The sequence below is a fragment of the Quercus suber genome, unplaced genomic scaffold (genome assembly GCF_002906115.3).
Source record: "Quercus suber isolate HL8 unplaced genomic scaffold, Cork oak 2.0 scaffold_19, whole genome shotgun sequence".
In the NCBI taxonomy this organism is placed as follows: Eukaryota; Viridiplantae; Streptophyta; class Magnoliopsida; order Fagales; family Fagaceae; genus Quercus; species Quercus suber.
Genome location: NW_027069484.1, coordinates 582,505 through 605,330, shown reverse-complemented (window position 1 = coordinate 605,330; position 22,826 = coordinate 582,505). Strand labels below are relative to the sequence as shown.

The following is a 22,826-nucleotide window of genomic DNA, read 5'->3' as shown; positions in this document are numbered from 1 at the left end:
GATGTGTTCGAAATGTGAGATTGAGTCTATATGTAATCAGTTTGGTATACTTCTCTTAGCAAGTTGTGGTTAGGATGCCTGGTGTGAACCTTGAGAATGCATCGTTCCACATGATTGTGAATAATAAATGCAATGTTTCATGGCAGACTTGGTTGCAGGTTATGAGAGATTGATTATTTGTAGAGCATCCAATTGATGAGCCTATCGAGTAGAAGTTGAAGAGATCCATTCTAGGAGTTTAGAGCTAGTAAAAACTGTTATTGTCACCGATGTGTGGGAAAGTGACAGGGAAGAGAAGATGCAGCATTAATGCACCTCAATCAAAATTCTGATGGCGGTGACGGTTGGGATAGTGATGATGATGTGGTGAACAAGTGGAGCAAATGGGTGCTGAGGTAATGAACTCCGATTATGAGACTGAGAGTTATTAAAGTCTTGATGAATCATCTTCATCAGATGATGATGATGATGATGATGATGATGATGATGATTTTGTTGATAATTCTTTAGGATGAGCAATTATCCAGTTTTTAAGCCAGTATTGAAAGCTGAAAATATTAGGTTTGAGAAGATATGCTTTTTAACTCACCTAAGCAATTCAAATGCTATCACTGAGTATGCAGTTCATGGAGGATGGGGGATCATTAAAAAAAATGATAAGAAAAGGGTTAGAGCTATTGCCAAGAAGGTTGCAAGTTTGTAGCTTACCTAGCAAAGATTTCAAGGGAGATGAGCTACCAACTCAAAACACTAAACTTGGAACATACATGTAGCAGGAGTTATAAAAAACCTAGGTGTACTGCTAAATTTCCTTGCCAAGAAGCTGGTGAAAAAAGTGAGGCGTCATCCTGAGCTTAAGGTTGCAGAAATTCAAAATGTTGTGCATGAAAAAATATGTGTTCCAGATAAGTGCCAGCAAAGCAAGTAGGGCTAGGGATCAAGCTCATGAATTTGTTGATGGGTCTTACACAGAACAATATAACAAGCTATGGGACTATTGTGAGTTAAGGAGGTCTAGTCCTGGTATACAATACTTATGAAGGTACAAACCTTCAATGAAGTGATTTAGCAGCTGAGATGGATTGCTGCCTGGGATGCCTTATTTCCAAAGGTTGTATATGTGTCTAGAAGCTTGTAAGAGGGATTCTTAACTGCATGCAGGCCAATTATTGGTTTGGATGCTTGCCATTTGAAGACCAAGTTAGTGGACACTTGATTGCTGCAGTTGCTAGAGATCCCATGAAGAATATTTCCCTCTAGCAATTGCAGTTGTAGAAGCAGAAACCAAGATTCATGGACTTGGTTTCTAAATTTGTTGCTTGCAGACATAGGTGAAGCCAGGAGTGGACATTCATATCAGACCAGCAAAAGTATGTATTGCAACTTTATTTTCATGGTTAATGTTTGAAGATTTTCAAGCAAGCTACATTATTCTGTTAGAGTTACTGACTTTACCTCTGTCTTGGTAGGGCTTGGTGCAAACATTTGCTGACAATTGGCCACAATATGAACATAGGATTTGTTGTAGACATTGTACAATAACTTGAGGAAGAATCACCCTGTGTTCTTATTAGGGAGTTTTTCTGGAAAGCTGCAAAAGCAACATATCTCCAAGAATATGAGAGGTCATGAATGAACTAAAAGAAATTGATGAAGGGCATACAACTGGTTGCAAGACCATTCAACAACAATCTGGTCTAGACATATGTTCGTGGGATGCAATGACTGATACGATACTGAACAATATGTGTGAAAGTTTCAATAGCAGGATCTTGAAATTTAGAGAACCATAATTAGCATGGTAATTATCTACATTCTTTTGTAAATTTTCACTTAATTGTAATTTAATAGTGTGATAATTCATTTTCATTTTTTGTTATCAGCCTCGAGACATTAGATTGTATTTAATGGGACGATTTCAACTAAACAAGGAAACAATCTTGAAATTTGAGTCGGAGTTGTGTACCAAGGTAAGAAGAGGTTGCACAAGGAGAAGCTTGGAAGTGGCAAGTGGCTAGCTTGTTGGCTGGTCATACCAAGTTGAGGTCAAAAATGGGGTTAATAGCTTCATTGTGACTTGGCTGAATACAAGTGCAGTTGTAGGAAATGGAGATCACTGGTATACCTTGTTGCCATGCCATTTCATGTATTTTTTCAATAGAGAAGATGCTGAAAAATATGTAAATGACTGCTACAAGTCAATGCGTATAAGCATGCTATGAGCCAATGATAGAGCCAATCAATGGCAGAACATGTGGCAATCAACTGGACTTCCTTTTGTGCAACTCCCATTAAACGTAGACCGCCTGGCAGCCTAAAAAAAGTAGAGTAAAGGAACCTGATGAACCAACCCGCCATACCAAGCTTAGAAGAGTAGGAGTCCCTAAGAAGTGTAAGCATGTGGTTAGCCATAACAAAAGAAGTTGCAAAGGGAGGTTGGAGGAAATTCTTCACTTCCAGAGCTACCAAAAAGCCAAAAAGGAAAAGAGCCAACACAAAGAACGTAAATACCTGATCTAAGGCTTTATGACTATCTTGTATTGTTTTTTTTCCTCCATTTTTAATATATCTAGTTTTTTTTTTTTTTTTCTCAATTTTTATTATTGTTTAATGTTGTAGTTTATTATCTTGTATTTGCTGTCTGTGGGCATGAGGGTGGTCCAAGTGCGGATCTCCCACTATTGAACCAAATCAGACCAGTGCTCCACTACCACTAGTGAAGCAGAATTCCCTTGTGCACCACCCAACTCCAATGCTACCAGTTCCACTCCAAGTAGAAACAACTGTAGGGTTCAACAAAGTCAAAAAAAAGAACAATCACTGATGAGACTTTAAGAGCCACATAAATGCATCAAGTATAGGATGCATTGAGGTTTAATGAGAGCCAATCCTTTATGCATGGTCCAGGATTGTAAGCAGGATGTACTAGAGTTTTTTGTAGAGGAGAGCAGCTTAATATCAGAGGTAGCTTAATATTTTGTACTAGTTGGAACTTATATTAAGATGATTTTAATTGATGTTAATGGCTCCTTGATTTTTGTAAGGCCTTCTTCACATTTGTTTTATAATTTTGTTGACCATTGGAATGTCTTAACTGTTTACAAGCTAGACAGTGGCTTTTATTAGCTAAACAATGATTTTCATTGTCAATGGAATCAGATTTATTTTTATTTGTTTGTGAATGTGATTCTGATTTGTGGTTAAACACACAACAGTTATTTATTGTTGATGGTTATGGATTGATTTTTTTTTAATGGTAGTTAAACCCAACAGGTTCATTTATGTTATACAGTGGAATTAATGGAATCATTGTCAATTTGTTGAGCCATCACAGGGCAGTTAGTGGAGATGATGCAATTGCATTTGGCAGCAAGTGCATTGCACAATTTCAGCTATTGCACAATCTGCACATTACTTGATTTTCAAACCCCTTAAAGCTCAACTGCAGATTACACAACAGCAAAAAAAAAAAAAAAAAAAAAAAAAAAAAATACACAATTTGGGGAATAAGATTGCCATTTCATTAAAGTGAAAAGTACAACAAATAAACTATCAAACCTTAAATATATCTGATAGAACCAGCAAAATTATCAGACATAACAGCAGATGCATTGATACTTGGAAACACGTTGACAAAAAAAACTCCACTACATCAAAAACTTTTCTTAGTTTTTTTTCTTTCTTAGTTTAAGTACAATAAACCCAGCCCTTTAACCCACCAAAACTACAATCACACAAATGCAGATCCCATATATTACCAATGACACTACCGAACACATTGTCAAAACCTTTCCTCTAACAATTTGCAACTTGAAGTGTGATAATCTCTCTGCCTCTGTATATAACACCTGTCTTGCTTGTCGCACTCAAATATCTTCATTAAGTCATTGAAAATTTTTTCATCAGCAAACACCTGAATTGAGTTTACAGTTAGTGGCCTATTAAAATAACATAACTTTGATTAAAGCACTACCCCTACCCTGGTTGTAAGGACAAAGAATTCAATTAGGATTTCACAAAATTGAACTTGATTGCTTATACGAAAGCCTCCAAATAAAAGCATAGTTAGCACAAAGTATATGAACAAAAATGGTGACCCACACATCATTCTAATTAACAATATGTCACAAACCCATATAAGTGAAAATAATATTCTAAATAGTAAAAATGGGGATTTAAAATTTTGAATTCTAGTTCTCTTTTAATTTAGGAAATCAGCTTATGTTACTAAACTACAACGATCTTGACCAAGGCCTCATAGAGTTTAACACGGATAAATTAGTTAAAGAGGAAATAACAATGAATTAACTTTTAGATAACCCATGTTAGACTTGCAGAATTACGAATAATTTTTCAAATAAATTATACTATTCTCCATTAAGGTTTTGCAAAATAAACTCCCTAACATTCCAAGAAATAACACTCTCAACCTTAATATTTATATATAAATGCTATAAACAAGTCAATACAATTTCACAACGTTACTTTTCTAACAAAATATTTCATTTTTAAAAAAAGATTTTGACCTAGACTAGTTTATAAGTTTGTAAATGTAGGGTCAGGATTTGTAACCCAAACCCAAAACAATAAATTTGTAGAGAGTAAGTGAAAGAGCTGAGTTATTTGTGAATTTAACAACTGTTAGCTATAGTAACCAGGAATAAACCAATGTAAAGACGCACTCAAAAGCTAAACAAAATGATGTCCAAAGAGGAATATTATTGATTGAACAGTGAATATAGTTCTTAGAGCTACAGTAAAATCTTTATTTCTCTCTTATTATCTTTTTTCCGATCCTCCATTTATTAGAGGCCTATTCCCTTTATATAGCATCATTTCTTATCATCCCCATCGTCCACTTGTTCTTCATCTACGTATCTACTTGAGTATATGTCATGTCAAGTACCTTCTTTAGCTCTTCGTGAGTAGTGGTAGCTGAGATTACACTGTTCAAGGGTCTTCTTCACATAAATGCGGCCAGGAAAGTTATTGCAGTGCATTAAACACGGTGGTAGCAGCTTTTTCTTTTAGATATTTCTCCGTTCTTATCGTCTCCAGGCATGCCCGAAGCTTATCCTTCTCATTGAAGTCATTAGGATGATCACTCGAACTTTCCAGATACTTGCTTGATCGAGACTTCTTATATCCGAGAAGAATAAACTCTTCGGACTGCTGGTGCTCTCTTCGGACTATATTCCTCGTTCATTTCCAGGTATATCTCTTCCACACGGATTCCTTCTCAACCACTTTCTTTTCTTCGGACACACAGTAATCTTTAAGTAGGACCCTAGGCCCAATATATAAAGTTGGGCTTTTACCCCCACAATAAACATATGGCACTCCCATTTACAAACTTGTAAATCATTTCTAAATATGAAATATTGTGCTGGGAAGTAATGATGTGAGAGGGCATATACTTATATGTTTTATTTATACAAATCTCAACTAGAAGGGCCATTCCAAGAAATGTTTGGAAGTGGGGCAAGTGTCATTTGATGAAACATTTTGCAAAAGTATGAGTTATTTATACGTATGAATAAAAAAAAGTTAGTGCAAATTACTTTTCTTTACTTTTTCAATTAATCTAATAAACACACTCAAAAGGTGAACTCTGCTAGTCTCACCACTAGCATAGTAAAATTTCAAAATTATGGTATCACATCAAGTTAGGCAATTTACCATCTCTCATTTCCAAAGTCGATTTCACCGCATGCAAATCACAGCCCAAATAATCACATTGTCACTTGCTCAAAAAAAAAAATCACATTTTCAACCATTAGTCAAAGTGTTGCCGCTAAAATATATCATTACAATAGTTTCATTAGAATAATAATTTCAACACTTCAGATGAAAGTATCAAATAATTTGCAATAAATCTCCACACACTCAAGTAGAAATTAGAATATGCAAATGAGTTATCAATAAAAAGAAGTTTTATTCTACTTATAATATTACACACTACACAAACTCTCCACTTTAGCGGTACTAGATGCAAGCCATTAACTCCTATCACCTAAAAGCAAAAGAGAAAACTCATACTGCTTAGCTTCCATTTGAATACCAATGAAAAATGAAAATTATTTCACTATTCAGTTTATTTTTACTACTATTCATGGGCACTACTGCACTATTTCAGCTAACTTTTACTTTTATTTATAATTCTTTCAGCAATAAATTTTCAGTTTCAGTAAAATAAGCGGTATCCAAACAGACCCTTCGTTAGTCAAAATTGCAACAAAAGAAAGAAGTGTTTCCTTCTCATCCTAAAGAAATGAAAAACATGTAGTATGCAATGAAACCAAATCACTGTCCAATTAAGTAGGTGATGAATCTTATGATTGCCAGGATGATTGTGGCCTAATCATATGAAACAAAAACTCCCTTGACTGCTCTCAAAAAAAAAAAAAAAAAAACTCCCTTGACTACGATATCCAAATTCTATCTCCTTCCAATCCAAATATCAGTAATTGCCACTTCAAGTCAATCAATTAGTAATCATTGGGGTTTAAAGACTTTCTTATAAGTGACTATCATTTCTATTATAAGGGAAACTCGGGGGAATGTGCAGAATAACTGTGTAAATGATTTGTATATAGTTAGTTAGGCAACGCTTGAAACTATAAGGGAAAGTAGGCATCTCGAGTTTTAAAAAATCGAGATCCATTTACATAAATCTCGAGTTTTAGGAACTTGAGTTCCATGCAAAAAAAATTTTAGTTTTATCGTCCCTATAGTGGCGTTTTTAAGTCCTATAGTGACGTTTTAAAGCCCTATAGCGGCGTTTTCCTGCAAAATTTTTTCCTAAGTGTTTCAATACCAGGTTAGGGAGCCCTATAGTGGCGTTTTTATGCCCTATACTGACATTTAAAAGCCTTATAGCGGCGTTTTTCTGCTAAATTTTTTTATAACTCCATTTTTAAGCCCTATAGTGATGTTTTTAAGTCCTATAGCGGCGTTTTCCGAACTCGAGTTTTTAAAACTCGATTTTTACTTGGATTTTTTTTACAAATCAAGCCTTAAAAACTTGATTTTTATCTTGGAACTCGAGTTTTAAACACTCGAGATGCTAGTTTTCAACTTCCTTTTACAACGTAACAACTAACTAAATATTTTAATATTTATTGTTATTTAGAAAAAAAATTCGGGAAACTCTTCTCTCCTCTTTCTCAAAAACAGGCTTGAGACCCAATTCAAGACCATTCGATTAAAACTCTTTCAATTGTCTAAAAAACAAAAAGAAAGGATATATAAGCATAACCAGTATTTTGGGGATACATTGCATTCCACCAATGCCATTAGAACCCAACACACAAGCATCAACAACAAACACAGCTTTTCAATGCATGTATGCAAACTCCAATGTTTTACAGTTCCACTAGCTCCACATCAATTCAAAATTAACTTCCAAGGACATGTTTCATTCAACCCCAACTATACCCAAATTCCAAACCTTTTGATTTAAAACAACAACAATAATAACAAACTACATTCGCTGTCCACAAATTCATTTGAAACAACCATTCCTTAATAATAATAAAAACCACAATTAACTAAAGCACAATAATAAACCATATAAAACGTGAAATTGATATTTGATATTGAACGCAGCTAAAGTAATCTAATTAGATATTAGATTTCCACAATTCTACACAAACATAACAAAGAGATAAAATTAGAGATTCCAGATCTAAACATCAAAAATCTAAACATAGATCTAAATCGACTACACCAACTTTCTCTCTCTAAGCTCTCTCGCCTCTAATCCTCCTAGCGAACTGGATATCTTAGGCATAATGGTGACTCTCTTGGCATGAATGGCGCACAGGTTGGTGTCCTCGATGAGTCCGACCAAGTAAGCCTCGATGGCTTCTTGTAAAGTCGCAACAGCGCTGCTCTGGAATCGAAAGTCGGTCTTGAAGTCCTGAGCGATCTCTCTCTCACCAGCCTCCGAAACAGCAGCTTTCACATCAAAAGCTCTGTGCTCTTCTGGTACTTCCTGATCTCCCTCAAAGACGGAGATCAGAAAATACCAGAAAAGCATGAAGCTTCTAGTGGAGGTGATAGAGATGGAGGTGGTCGAGGGGATGGTGACGGTGGTGGTGGTGATGAAGATGGTGGAGGTGGAGGTGATGGTGAAGGTGGTGGTGGAGATTTTGGTGGTGGTGGTGGTGGTGGAGGGGATGGAGATGGAGATGGTGGCAGTGGAGAAGATGGTGAGGGTGGTAATGGAGATTTTAGCGGTGGAGATGAAATAGATGGTGGTGAGGATGGTGAAGGTGGTGGTGGTGGCAGATTTTTTGGCAGTGGAGGTGAAGGAGATGGTGGTTGTAGTGGAAATTTTGGCAGAGGTAGTGGAAATCTTAGTGGTGGTGGCCTTTTAAAAACTTCAGGCGGTTGTGATGTGTGATAGCTTGGGGGGTGGGGTTCTTGGTCATGAGATGAAGGTGATGTGTCATAGCTTGGGGGGTGGGGTTCTTGGTCATAAGATGGAGGTGGCAAATGATTTGGGGGCCGGTGGTCTTCATGTTGGGCCAATGGTTGCAAACCCAAAAAGTAGAGCTAATTATTAGCTACCACATTAGTTGTTAAAGCATTCACATCCCGAACCCCAGACCTGCCCTTGTTCGCTGGTCTTCGCTGATGGAAAGCTTGTATAAAGCTAACTTCGACTCTACCTTGTTTGATCATCTGGGTATCGCTGGGCTGGGAGTGGTTGTTTGGGACTGTGCTTCAATTTCTTCTTAAACTGTGTTGTTCGTTCCAGAGATCCCTGGACTTTGGTGACTTTCTGGGATCCCGGTAGACATGGCAAAACGGCTGGGTCGGGTCGGGTTCGGGTTGGGTCAATCGGTTGCGGGTCAAAACGGGTCACGGGTTAAAACGGGTCATTTTTAAATGGGTCAACGGTTGCGGGTCAAATGGGTCGTGGGTCAAACGGGTGCGGGTCAAAACGGTCGCGGGTCAAACGGGTCGTGGGACGAGTCGAGTTGACCCGTATTTTTCAAACAAGTTTTTTTTTTTTTTTGAAATAGATGCAATCTGTCAATTGTTTCTAAGTTCCTTAACTGTGATTAGATTTTCATTGGTGATACTATTACCACTTACCAATTACCACTAAACACTTGATACCTAAATTTGGTGGCAACTCTTATTCCAGCTTTCTAGAAGCTAATCTTGGTATAATTTTTGATATGTTTAAAGTAGGAAGAGAAAATGAAGGTGGCAAGTAAAGAATGACAAACTATAATGGAGTACATAACATATTAAGTGAAGAAGAATAAGTAAATATCTTATAAGAATTATAACCTCAATCTCAATCTACTCAACGTTGGTATACGTGGAAACGGGCGGTCGGTCGGGTCCGGGTCGGGTCAATCGGGTCGCGGGTCAAAACGGGTCACGGGTCAAAATGGGTCATTTTTTAACGGGTCAAACGGGTTGCGGGTCAAACGGGTCGCGGGTCAAATGGGTCACGGGTCAAACGAGTCGGGTCAAACGGGTCTGACCCGTTTTGCCATGTCTAATCCCGGCCCAGCTTTTCTTATTGGACTCCTTTTGGTTTGTTGATTCTAACCAGTTGGGCCTTTCTTGTATTTTAAATTCTGTTTCTTTCATGGATCGTTGGATCCCAGCCCTTTATTTCTAACTTTATTTTCATGAAATGGCCCAACATGCTTATTTCTTTGGGCCTTAGACTGTGGGCAATTTTTTGAACCTCAACAAACTTTAAAACATATTTTCAATAATAATCTATATCTATATATTACTAAAAGTTGAAGCGTAGCGTTTAATGCTACTGCTCTCACGGTGTGTCACATCAGCTGCCATGCCATTCTTTTTTAAATATAATTTTTCCTGCAATTTTAGAATGGTTTTTACAATTTTTAGCCCTATAAATGCAGTCCACTACTTATTTATTTACTTCCACTATCACCCTATAATAAATCTAGCCCACTACTTATTTATTTACTTCCATTATCACCCTATAATAAATCTATTTAATTAATCCAGCCCACCTCTTATTTATTTAGTTCTACTATCAAGCCCAACCCAAAACATTTTTAGTTCAATTTTAGGGTTTTGTGTGCGCCTTTTCAGCTTCAAGGAAAGGGAAAAAAAAAAAAAAAAAAAAAAAACAACGACGTGAAGCTGCTTGTTGTTGTTGTTGTTTGTTTGTTGTTTTTTTTTTTGATTGTTAAATGTTATCCTTTTGCATTCTAAAGAATTAAATATAGCATATAAAAATATAATATTATTCTATTATATAGCATGATTTGTATAATTGGTATTTATTCTGTTACATAGCATGATTTTTATAGTGCTCAATTTAGATGTTAAACTATGAAATTTTACTAATTTTGTTTATTTTCTAATCCTTTGTGGTGGACAAAGTACTCTTAATAGTTGTATTAGAAGTACTCTATAATGCCATTATTTAAAGAAAAGCAAAGGTTAGCCAAACGAAATAATCGGAAAGGTGACAAATTTTAACTTTTGCAATTTTATTTTAATTATTATATTTTATAACAATGCATGTATAAAAATTTAATTCATAGATTTTGCTAATAATTGTTTATTTGACAATATGTTTTGGGTGGTCGAAATTATAATTTCTACAAAGAAAATAACCTTAATAGATTATCAAAAACAAAATTTTATCCTAATATTAGTTCAATTAATCATTGTTAAGTTTTATTAATTTTTTTTAGTTTACGTTTTTTTGGTGTTTTGGATTGTTTCTATATTATATTTATGATTGTTCCTATAATAAATAAAAATAAAATTACGAAATACATTACTCATTACTTGATTATTTTAAATTGTACAAAAAATTTTAATAAAACCACCATAAAAATAATTACCATGCGCAACGCACATGTTCGCGGCTAGTTACTAAACACACAACGATAGTAGCTAAAAAACTCATTGGCTAGCCTAGGGGTTTTTCCTCCATCTCAGGATTTTGTACTGCATCAATGACAAAATCCTCAGAGATGGATATAGATTTTTTTTTTGAGAAATTACAAATAATATAGTTGATTGAAGATAAAGAAAATGAAATTAAAAAATTCACGGAGTCCATACGGCAAAGAGAAATGGAAGAATGCGAGAATAGACTTATTGGGAAGTTTTTAGCATGGAAGCTTCTAAACAAAAGGTTTGCTCTTTAATACCATGAGATTGTACTAATTCGTATCCTAAAAGTGGGAGACAATATGTACCAGTTTTAAGTTTAATGTTGAAAATGGGATATATAATATAATGGTACACATTTTGGAAAAAATGACTGTTTAACTTTAATTTTTGAACTATGTAGCCAAACAAAACAGCCCTATTCTCAAACTACGTAGCAAAATACCCATGTTTTGGAACTCGAACTTGGAACTTTTTATGCATATTTTGCCACTTAATTCTTTTTGAGAATTTTGTCGAGTTCCACTTAAAAATATACATAAAACTTGAAATTGTTAATGTTGAGTTCCAATCTGAACTCAACATCAGTCATATTGTGTTCCAAAACTAAGGTATTTTGCTACATAGTTTGAACAGGGAGCTATTTGACTACATAGTTCAAAAATTAAGGCTAAACAACCATTTTTCCCCACATCATTGAGTGACATACATGGTTTTTCGACAACCAAGTCCTAGTACTATTGCAATGGGAGAAGGGTATGTAGTATGTAGTTGGATGATGACTAGTTCACCATATTCCCATTTATGGTGCAAGTTGGGGGCTTACCAGTTGAGCTCTTCTGGGTGAAAGTGGTAAAAGATACTAAATAAAATCGGAGTCTTTGAGGAGATAGATAAAAGGCTAGAGAAGGTGGAAACATAAGAGGATTATGTGCATCCATGTGACCATCTTAGTGAACATTGAGACAAGTGGGAGTGTTGGTGGGTCCGCAGATAGTAGGAAAATATGAGGTGGGCTATCAGTTTGAGAGAGAGACTTTTGTTTTTATGCCATTATTATTGCGGAGTCGAACAGTTGGCCAAAAATTAACTAATTTATTTTTAGTTTTTTTGTGAGACTCATCACTTAAAAATTGGTTTAGTTTTGAGATTTGAACTCAATTTTCATTTTTAATATCCAAAAAAGTGGATTTGAATACTAAAAATGAATACACATTTTGGCCGTTTTCATTTTCAGTGAGAACGGATACAGTGACATTTTTATTATATTGTTGAAAATAGCCGGAACCCACCAACTACTCTGTTCTACTCAAGTGAAAGATAAAAAATGTTTTCTTCCTAAAATAGGGAACAAGTGCCAAACCAAGTAAGGGTATATTTTGTACTCGAATTTTGTATTCAAAATAGGTCCTCAAGCAAACACAAATGTGAAAATTGGTCCTTTTCTCTATATTTAAATTCTAAAAATAAATACAAAAAAGTGAAAAATAAAAAGTGAATACACAATTTTTAGAACCAAACACCACCTAAACTATCCACTTTTGAGCAAAAACTTGTCACTAATACTGCAATGCAAGAAATAGTTTAACAAAAATTTGGCAAAAGATAAAACCATTTGAAAACAGGTGAAGTTTCACATCTTTACAATATGCCTCAAGGAATATCATACGTGTAGAAGTTCTCATTTAAATAAATTTTATTACATTTTGTATTTAATTTCACGGCATCATAAATATGTCATATGTTTGTTTTTTCCTCAAAAAAATGTTTAATAGAGGGAGACTACAGAGTACAGACTTAAGAAAAGATAATTTCTATTACGTAAAAATCAACATCTCAAAACCATTTGAGCATTTCATTGTATAGGCATTGTTTAAGAGTTTCCAAAATATTAAAATAGTAAAAAATCAATATATCTCAGGCTGAAATAAATAAACATAGACACCAAAATACATTTTTACTCGTTAAAATTCAAATTTTGGTGAAACAACATGCTTTACAAAATTTGAAATTGTAAAAGACTTCGTTAGTGTTAATGTCCATTTCCCATTTAAAACCCTCCCATTCTCTCTGATTTTGTTTGCCATTTTCTTTGTTAGTTTTTCGGATGTTAACGTGTTTATATCACTTCAGTGCTCTCTCTCTCTCTCTCTCTCTCCTTGAGATGGTCTTCGTTTTTCTTGCGGATATTGGATACAGGGTGGGTGGGGATAAGGAGCCTTATTAAATAAGTTTGAAGGCATTTACTTTGCAAAGTGATTAATATCGAGGTTATGTATATGCGGACACGCAAAAAAAAATCTCCTAAAAAAAGTGGTACTACTAAAAAGCTCTCGCTTGCATTACAAACAATAATCAAACATCACATAGCTTCACCAGAACTAGATGTCAATCAACACTACATAAAAGCATTATAAATCAAACAGTTTAACTGTTTAAGTAGATAATTAGTTGCTCAATCAACTCGGCGACAGTTCTTCCTAACTTCACCCTTAAAACCAGTGAGAGGGCTTATGTTTCCCATCTTGACCATAGACTTAGCAAACTGGTCGAAGAATAGGCTCTCATCCTCAGCATATCTCTTAACCAATTGCATAGTAGTCCCAGCACTTCCTGTGAAAAGCACTTCATCTGAAGTGAGGAGCCCTTTTCCCCACAGGATGAGCTTGAAATAAGTGTTGTCGAATTTTGCTGGGGAGGCAAAGTCCAAGGGAGAGATGTTATTGTCACCACCTGATTGAGGACAAACTGATTTCAAATTATAGTAGTAGCCCTTGTCAAGAGTTTGATCAGGTTGATTGTTTCCATTTTGGTTGTACAGCCTTTGCTTGAATGTCACACACCTTGCCATACCAATTGTATGCCCCCCTGCCATGTGATAATAGGCAATGTGTACTTAGCAACAGCGAGAGAGAAAAAAAAAATTTTGAAAGCTGAGTAATTGTTAAATGATTAAGTTTTTGAGACAATTGATAATTTATCATGATAGATGTTAGTGTGTTACATTTAAAAGACCAAATTTACCTGAGAGTGCAACAAGATCAACTTCATCAAGTCCTTGACGCTTGAACAATGTTTCAAGGTTTTGGAGAGTAGAGTTTGGTGGGGGAATATTAGTGTTTGAGGTAGTTAAGCTTGCTGTCTTTGAGTCCCTTCTTCCCAATGGTAGCTCCCAATTCGGTCCACCGCTCTATTTCATCACACCCAATAAACTTAGCAAACTGGTTGATGAAAAAAAAATCCTTAAAGAGTACCAATTCGGAAGGCCATTAGAACTTATTCTAGTAAAGATAAACCTTATTCTAATAAAGATAAACCTTTTGATTTTTTTTTTTTTTTTTGGGTTAGCATACCTTTACAATGTAATTGAGCTTCTCTAGCCTTAGCTAGTGTTGCAAAAGAGAAAGAAGGGTCATTGTTTGGTTAGAAGAATGCCCTTCTTTTCTCTTTCCCATTGTATAACATGATTTTGTATAAATAATATAGTATACTATCGTTTCTTCTAAAAAAAAGGTCCTTCTAAGGACATGTTTACACAAAATAATCCTAAAATACTATCAATTTTACTATAAAAACTTACAAATTAATGAGACTATGAATATGATTGGCGTCACATTAAAACCATTTATAAAAATTAAAAAAAAAATAGAACAAAAAGGGAAACAAAGTAGGGACGAAGTTTGGCTTTGGCTTACTAATACGGTGGAGCCACGAGCGGCAAGGGCGAGAATGTCTGCACAAGAGACAGTTTGAGGACATACTTCTTCCAACTTGGTCTTGATCTCATCAATCACTTCAAAACCTCTAAGAGAATTTTTGTTTGGCCCAGAATTCTTTTCACTAACTATTGTGGCACTATCATCCAATAATACTGAGGCATCGCAACCCTGCAACATTAGATAGTTGGACCATTTTATGCAAGTGATAACAAGCACAAAGGGTTGTAACTTTTAAATGATTTGTTATACTTTAACCCAAAAAAAATAAAGGAGAAACTTTCATTCTTCTATAGTATTTATTAATAAATCTAATTACAACTTTTTGGACACGAGTGGGAGAACCATAAGAAAACGATGTTCCATCAATAAAAATNGCGACCCGTTTGACCCGCAACCCGTTTGACCCACGACCCATTTGACCCGCAACCCGTTTGACCCATTTAAAAATGACCCGTTTTAACCCGTGACCCGTTTTGACCCGCAACCCGATTGACCCAACCCGAACCCGACCCGACCCGCCCGTTTTGCCATGTCTAGCCGGGATCCCAGAAAGTCACCAAAGTCCAGGGATCTCTGGAACGAACAACACAGTTTAAGAAGAAATTGAAGCACAGTCCCAAACAACCACTCCCAGCCCAGCGATACCCAGATGATCAAACAAGGTAGAGTCGAAGTTAGCTTTATACAAGCTTTCCATCAGCAAAGACCAGCGAACAAGGGCAGGTCTGGGGTTCGGCGTTGGCTTCGGTTTGTGCACTTCAAAGTATTCCTCCACCATTGCTTTTGCTCTATTCCCGATCTCAAATAAAGGCAATGTGATCTGACACTCTCAGATCTGGTTGCGCCGTTGCCATAAACTCTAGGCAATGGTAGCAAACCAAGCTATTCTAAAGGCAGACCCCTCCTTAATCACCCCCTCAAAACGGTCCATAAATGTCTGATGATGCTTCTTGTATAAATCCACAAAGCTTCTCTCTACCTTCTAGACCGTTTGGGCTTGCTCACAATATCAAAGGCTATGCATGGTAGTTTCCTTCCCTTCCTCACAGTGAGAGCAAACTTCATCAACCATAACATGTCTAAGCCGCAGATTTAGTTTTGTGGGTAACGAATCTTTGAGTGCTCTCCACATGAAGTGCCTGATCTTACTAGGGTCATGGATTTTCCACACTCCTTTCCAGACTGTCACATCATTGTCTGTGGAAGAAGAACTCGAGTTTGCCTAAGGCGCTATACTTTCCTGTAACCGATAAGCACTCTTTACAGAATACTCTCCATCAGGAGTTAGGGACCAGATAAGTGTGTTTATATCATCCACTTCGCTAACAATAATGCTAGTAATCCTTGTAGCTTCCCACGAGTAAAACAAAGACTCAATTAAGTCTGAATTCCAAACCTTAGAGTTTGGTTGGAATAAATCACTAACTTTATTGATACTTGCATCAATCCTGGGAGACACTATCTTACTATATGATAACTCCAGAAGCCATCTCTAATCCCAAATATCAATCCCCTTTCCCATCTCCAACCCTCCATACAGCTCCTCTCTGAATGACCTCTCATGCCTGCATAATGCTCCTCAAAGTGTAGGAACACTTAGGGTGGATGGGAGCATCAAGGATACTTCCATGTAGAAAATATTTGGAGTTGAAAACCTTGTACAGCAACGTGTCCCTACAGTGGACAAGATGCCAAACTTGCTTTGCCAACATTGCATTGTTAAACTTTTGGATGTCACGAAACCCCATTCCTCCCACCGACTTTGAAGCGCACATAGTACTCCAATTCACCCAATGAATCTTTCTATTCTCTCCTTGACCCGTCAAAATTTGCGAATCATAGCTTCAATATCCTTGCATAGGCTTGTTGGCAACTGAAACACACTCATTAAGTAAGTAGGGATAGACTGGATGACCGCCTTAATCATGATCTCCTTTCCTGCTTGTGAGAGGAGCTTCTCCTTCCCCCTTGCATCATGGACCTAATCCTTTCTTTTATTTGAGTGAAGCAAGCTTTCTTTGACCTCCCTATGAAAGAAGATAATCCCAAGTATTTCTTATAGTGTTGGATTACTAGTACATTTAGGGAGTTTTTTATAGCTTCCTGGGATTGCACACTTGTGTTTTTGCTAAAAGAGAGAGTGTTCTTATCCTTATTAACCACTTGGCCCATTGCCTCCTCATAATAGGCTAGAATCTGTTGGATCTTCTAACACTCCTCCAAGGTTGATCTACAAAATAATAGACAATCATCTGCAAAGAATAGATCGGTAAGTTTTGGGCCATTTCTACAAATAGAGAAACCATGTATGTCACCATTCTCCATAGCTTGCCTAAGTATAGCATTCAACCCCTCTGCACAAAAGAGAAAAAGGTAAAGTGATAGGAGGTCACCCTGCCTTAATCCCCTAGTAGGAGTGATCAATCCCTTTGGCTCCCTATTAACCAATATAGAATAAGTCACTGTGGTAATGCTTTCCATAACCAAAGTAACCCAAGACTCTTAAAAACCCATCTTCAACAGGATTTTCTCCAAAAAACACCATTCCACCCTATCATAGGCATTACTCATATCTAGTTTTAGCGCCATGAAACCTGTCTTCCCTATACAATTAGTTTTCATATGATGCAAAGACTCAAAAGCAGTAAGGACATTATCAGTAATAAGCCTATCAGCAATAAAAGCACTCTGGGACTCCAATATAATATCATTAAGAGTAGGTTTAAGACAATTAGCAATGACCTTACTTATAATCTTGTAAATTACATTACATATACTAATAGGTCAAAATTCAGACACTCTTTCCAGGTATTTTACTTTCGGGATTAAAGTGATAATGGTATGGTTTATAGATTTTAACAAGGAGCCAAAATTCGGACATGAAAGAATAGCCTGGGTAATGTCCATACCTATATCCGACCAATACATGTGATAGAAAAGAGGAGGCATCCCATCTAGACTCGAAGCTTTCAAAAGAGCCATATCTTTGATTGCCTTCTCTACCTCACCCACTGTGTATGCTTGTGCCAACTTAGTCCTCATACTATCAGTCACCACCTCTTGTACTCTATTGAAAATCCAATCCATACTCTGAGGATTAGAGGAGGCAAACAACTTCTCATAAAAACCAACCAGCAAACCCGAAAAAATATGCTCATCATTCTGCCAAACTTCCTTCTCATCCCACAACCCTTTAATGAAGTTCTGCCTCTTCCTTAGTGTAGCAATCACATCAAAAAACTTCATGTTCTTATCCCCACTCTCAAGCCATTGCACTCGTGATCTCTGCTGCCACATCTTCTCTTCCTTTTGTAATAGTTTATTCAGCTCTTTTTTGATGTTGTTAACATCCTGATGAACCCCACTTCTCACTGATGTCTCTTCGGCCACCCACAGTCTCTCTCTTGTCTCCTTTATCCGTTTCTTAATGCTTCCAAAAGTCTCTTTGCTCCACTTCTTCAGTCTCTTCTAACACTTCTTCAATTTCGTTGTGGCAGCAAACATGGGATTTCCCACCACCGAATCAGCCCAAGTATCATTAATCACGACTTTACAACCTGGATTAGCCACCCACATAGATTCGAACCTAAAAGGTTTTCTTCTCCACTTTTGTTTCTCACCATTCGAGTTCAAATATAGCACAATCGGTCTATGGTCTGATGTATAACAGTGCAGATGTTGTACCCTAGCCGTAAGAAAACATGCTATCCATTCATAGTTTGCCACCCCATGGTCTAACCTCTCCCAAATCAGTTCCCCTCTCCTCCAGCCATGCCAAGTGAAATCCGGCCCCGAATAACCACGGTCCACAAAGGCGCAATGATCCAACACTTCCCTAAACATCTGTATTTGTGAATGAGGGCGTGGTGCACCACCTCTTTTATCACTTACCTCCAAAAGCTCATTAAAATCACCAACACAACAGCATGGAAGCTTTGGTTTTGAACTCAGCATCCTCAGCATGTCCCACCCCTCACTCCGATAATAGTAACAAGTTCTCCAAAAAATCCTGTCATTCTCCACGCACTATCCAAACTACCATTCACTATAACATCAATATAATACTTTGAGAAGCTATCCACCCACACCGTATCTCTACCTTTCCGCATAAGAGCCAGTCCACCGCCCCACCAATCACTATGGACAGTGAACAAACCATCAAATTCTAACTTATTTTTAATCTATTCCATTTGTGACTTACTTGACCATGTTTCTGAGGGAAATACAATCGTGGGATCTTGAGCTTGTATAATGTCACCAACCTCTCGTTATACACGGCGGTTCCCAAGCCCCTGGCAACTCCATGCTAAAAGATTCATTGTGTCCGACGGGGCTGGGAACCAACCTCCACCGATATCTCACTATCTGTCACAGTCCTTTTCTTTTGGTAGCATTCTACCTGATCCTCTCTTTCTAAAAATTCATGTAAGTTTCTTTTCAGCAACATGGGCTATCTTTTAACCTCACTCTTCCCTTTATTGATTGGCCCTTAGACCCTTCCTCTGCCTTTTACAGCCCCAAATCAGACCTAGTCCTTGTTGAAGTCAATAGGCCTAGCATTAATACCTTGTTAGCCCATTTGACCAGGCCCATTTAGCCCCAAAGGATGCATGCTGGCCAGTCCCTCCTCTACGCTTCCCCCCAGGGTTTCAAACCTAGCCAGATCATTATCTATCTCCTCTAATTGCGCTTCAAAAGATACCTCTGAATCAATGCTAACAGTCACCCGATTTGCTTCCCTGGGACCATTGACCCCCGTAATTTCCGTACCTTCCATAATCATTTCCTTAAAACTCAGTCTTTGTTGGAAAGGAGCTTCCTAGTCAACTCTCCTCCATGGCAGGTATGCTCTGCCGCCCCTCCTCACTTCCTGCACTGCCCGTCTTTCGTGACACCAGCATTCAGGTCTCCCCTCTAATCATTCGCGTTAATTCCTATGTCAACGACACCTTCATCACCACTATCTTCGTCGTACCCCTCAACTTGGATCACACTCTTCCTTGATGGATGTGGGGTTGTTGCATGAAGCCATGACCCGAACTGCTTATCCCTTACATTCTGTGGACCTTTTATCTTCGCCCCTGAATTGCAGTCCCTATCAATATGAGTAAGCCTAACACACCCATAGCAGATGATAGGAAGCTACTCATATTTGAAACTACCCCACCCATCCATACCTCTTGCCATAGTAATTCTCTGCCCTCAACATAAAGGTTTTGTGATATCTATGGTGACCCGAAGTCTCATGAAATTGTACTTGTCTTGCTGCCCCTCATCAAAAACATCCTCCACCACCTCACCAGCTAGGGAGACAATTTCCTTCGCCATATCCATCGAGGCGCTGCGGATCGGAATGTCGTGAACCTGAATCCAAAAGCTTGTTTTATCAAAGACCACATTCTAGATGGGAGTATTCTTCTCTACCCGTTTCAAGGCCACAAGGTGTTTATAAACGACCATGGTTCAGCCTGCATAACCCGATCTACATCTTCTTCACTGGTAAAAACAAACAACACCCTATGATTTCCCATGTCCTGGACTTCAAAACCCATTTTCGTTCACCCCACCAATCTAAAAGTTCAAGCGACAGCCTCAATACTAATAGCCCTCCCTATGAAAAACCTTGCTGCAATTAAATATTCCTCCCCCAAGAGTTCGTCTCGGACCTGATACTTGCTTCCTTCACTTTCTAACAAAGAGAACTTCCCCCACATATCAAAAAGCTTCTCCATTGCACTTGATACTATAAAGTTGGTTTTTCAGATGTTAAATGCTAACATTTCTAAAACCCTTAATGTGAATACTATTAAGATTTGCATGTTAACTGTGTGAGCTAAGCCCTTATATACTGCTAACTTGACAAGAATATATTTGTTTAATCCTTAACAACAACTACATTTTATACTAGTTTTTTTCTTTTCTCTATGGGTGAAAGTAGGTTTACTTCGATACAATTTTCCTTCTTTTTACTTTCCTGTTTCATGTATTTCAGTTGCTTGTCTTTATACTTTTTCTTTTCTTTTCTTTTTTTATAGAATCGGCGACCTGCCATTATTTGTTGCAATGATTGTGACTGAGATCACGAAATAAGAGTGTGCCTATGTGAGAACTAAGAAGTCACTCATTAGTGCTCTCATGCTGTGCATGTAGAAGCAGTAAACGTCTTGCAGGTCCCCCCTTGTAAGAGTTTGAGGTGACCTCCCTCTAGGTGAGGTCTGTTAAAGAAAACGTAGTGATGGCAGAGAACCTGGAAGTGCTATGGCAGAGATTATCTCTCACAGAGGAGGAGGATGAGAAGATTGTCCTAGGAAGTAATAGCACGAAGGCAGCTAAGGAGCGAGGTAAAAACTGCTTAGTGATGAAAATACTCTCTCGGAAAAGTATCATGTTGGATGCTCTACGGAAAAACTTAAGAATGATGTGGAAGCTCAATAAAGGGGTGCAAATCATGGAGATAGAAGAGGAATTATACATGGTGGATTTTGGAGATGAAAAGGACAAGAAAAAGGTGCTGGAGATGAGTCCGTGGAGCTATGAGAAGCAACTGATTCTTCTACACGATTTTGTTGGAGAACAGGTACCTCAGAAAATATCATTGACGAAATCTCCATTTTGGGTACAGATTCACAATTTGCCACTGAAGAGCAGAACAAGGGAAACAGGTCTGGCACTAGGAAAAGCTTTAGGAGAGGTTATGGAGGTGGAAGCATCAGACAGTGGTGTTCATTGGGGGAAATGCTTAAGAGTTAGGATCAATATGGATGTCACCAAGAAACTAGTACGAGGGAAGAAAGTGGCTATCGAGGAAGACGAGAAAAGATGGGTCATATTCAAGTATGAAAGGCTTCCAAATTTCTGCTATAACTGTGGACTGTTAAGCCACGATCTAAGAGACTGTCCGACCTCCTTGGATTCGACAAACCTTGTGGATTCAAAGGAGCTCCAATATGGACCATGGATGAGGGGAGATATCATCAAAAGAAGCTTTAGAGAGAAGATGAGCAGCAATGATCAGCCAGAAAAGCCTAGGAATCCCGATGATGGAAACCAGAGCGGCGTGACCGATGAAGCACAAACGCCGAGGGGCTCATTGGTGGTTGGACGAGAATCGAGGGCAGCTACAAGTCACATGGGAAAGAGTATCAGAAGGGAAGAGACAAATAAAACTTCATTGGAGAAGGAGCGCATGGAAAACTTGCATGAAAATAGGGAGGTCAACCATGGTACCTCAACCCCAGACAAAAAGCTTCCTATCCTAAGAATAGAAAGCAAAGAAGATTCTGAAAAGCAAAGAGAGACAGAGGAGACGATGCTGTGGGAGACAACGACTAGTCAAGGGGAGGATATAAATTTTGTTTTCAAAACAGAGCAAGGCCAGGTGGGTGATGGGCCAAAGGAAATTATAAAAAGCAACGCTGAAGAGTTAGGCCCAATAGCAATGCTTTATAACAAGGAGATGGGCTGGGTAGCAGAGAAATTAGGCCCAAAGAGTGGGCATTGGAAGAGGTTGGCTAGAGAAGCCCATGCAAAAGATAATGAGGTGGGGCATGGTCCAAAACATGATAAAAGAGAAAGTTCAACGTCAGTGGCTGAACTGGAGGAAGAAACGACAGAACGCAGAACAAAAGAACTCACTGAGCAACCCTACAAAATCCAAAAGAGAGATGAACAAGTGGATGGCGGAGTGGCGGCGGCTGCTGGGCAGCGCCGCCGAGCCCAATGACAGTCTTGGCTTGGAATTGCCGGGGCCTTGGATCATCCCCGGTGGTTCGGACTCTCACCGACGAGGTGAAAGAGAAGAAGCCGATCCTAGTATTCTTGGCGGAGACGAAAGCAAATCGGAACAAAGTTAAAGGTATTCAACAAAAGCTTCAGCTCACGCAAGGCATTTCGGTACCAAGCGATGGGCGTAGCGGTGGACTGGCTATGATTTGGAAAGAGGGGATGGACATCAGGTTCAAGAGTTGCTCTAATTCTCATATAGATGTGACGGTTCATGGCGAATGCGGGAAGCCACCGTGGAGAGCAACCGGATTTTATGGGCAACCTGATACTAACAAAAGGTACGTGTCTTGGAAATTAATAGAAACTTTGAATGAGCAATGTCATATGCCGTGGGTTATATTTGGGGATTTCAATGAAATCACCCATCCGGAAGAAAAGCAGGGGTGGTTGGACAGGGATGCCGATTAA

General features: G+C 38.0%; 2 protein-coding genes across 2 annotated transcripts; one reads left to right on the top strand and one right to left on the bottom strand.

Annotated features, from left to right (window-relative positions):
* The first annotated feature begins 309 nt into the window (after positions 1-309).
* On the top strand, positions 310-8,407 carry LOC136062723 (glycine-rich RNA-binding protein 7-like). The gene is made up of 3 exons (XM_065762164.1): positions 310-395; positions 511-695; positions 8,013-8,407. The coding sequence occupies exons 1-3, from the start codon at positions 310-312 to the stop codon at positions 8,405-8,407; spliced, it is 666 nt and encodes a 221-aa protein (XP_065618236.1).
* Positions 8,408-13,234: 4,827 nt separating this feature from the next.
* Positions 13,235-14,912, bottom strand: LOC136062822 (peroxidase 9-like). Its single transcript, XM_065762398.1, has 3 exons — positions 14,610-14,912; positions 13,939-14,104; positions 13,235-13,782 (listed from the first exon to the last, which is right to left on the bottom strand). The coding sequence occupies exons 1-3, from the start codon at positions 14,808-14,810 to the stop codon at positions 13,370-13,372; spliced, it is 780 nt and encodes a 259-aa protein (XP_065618470.1). The 5' UTR covers positions 14,811-14,912; the 3' UTR covers positions 13,235-13,369.
* Between the last annotated feature and the right edge of the window lie 7,914 nt (positions 14,913-22,826).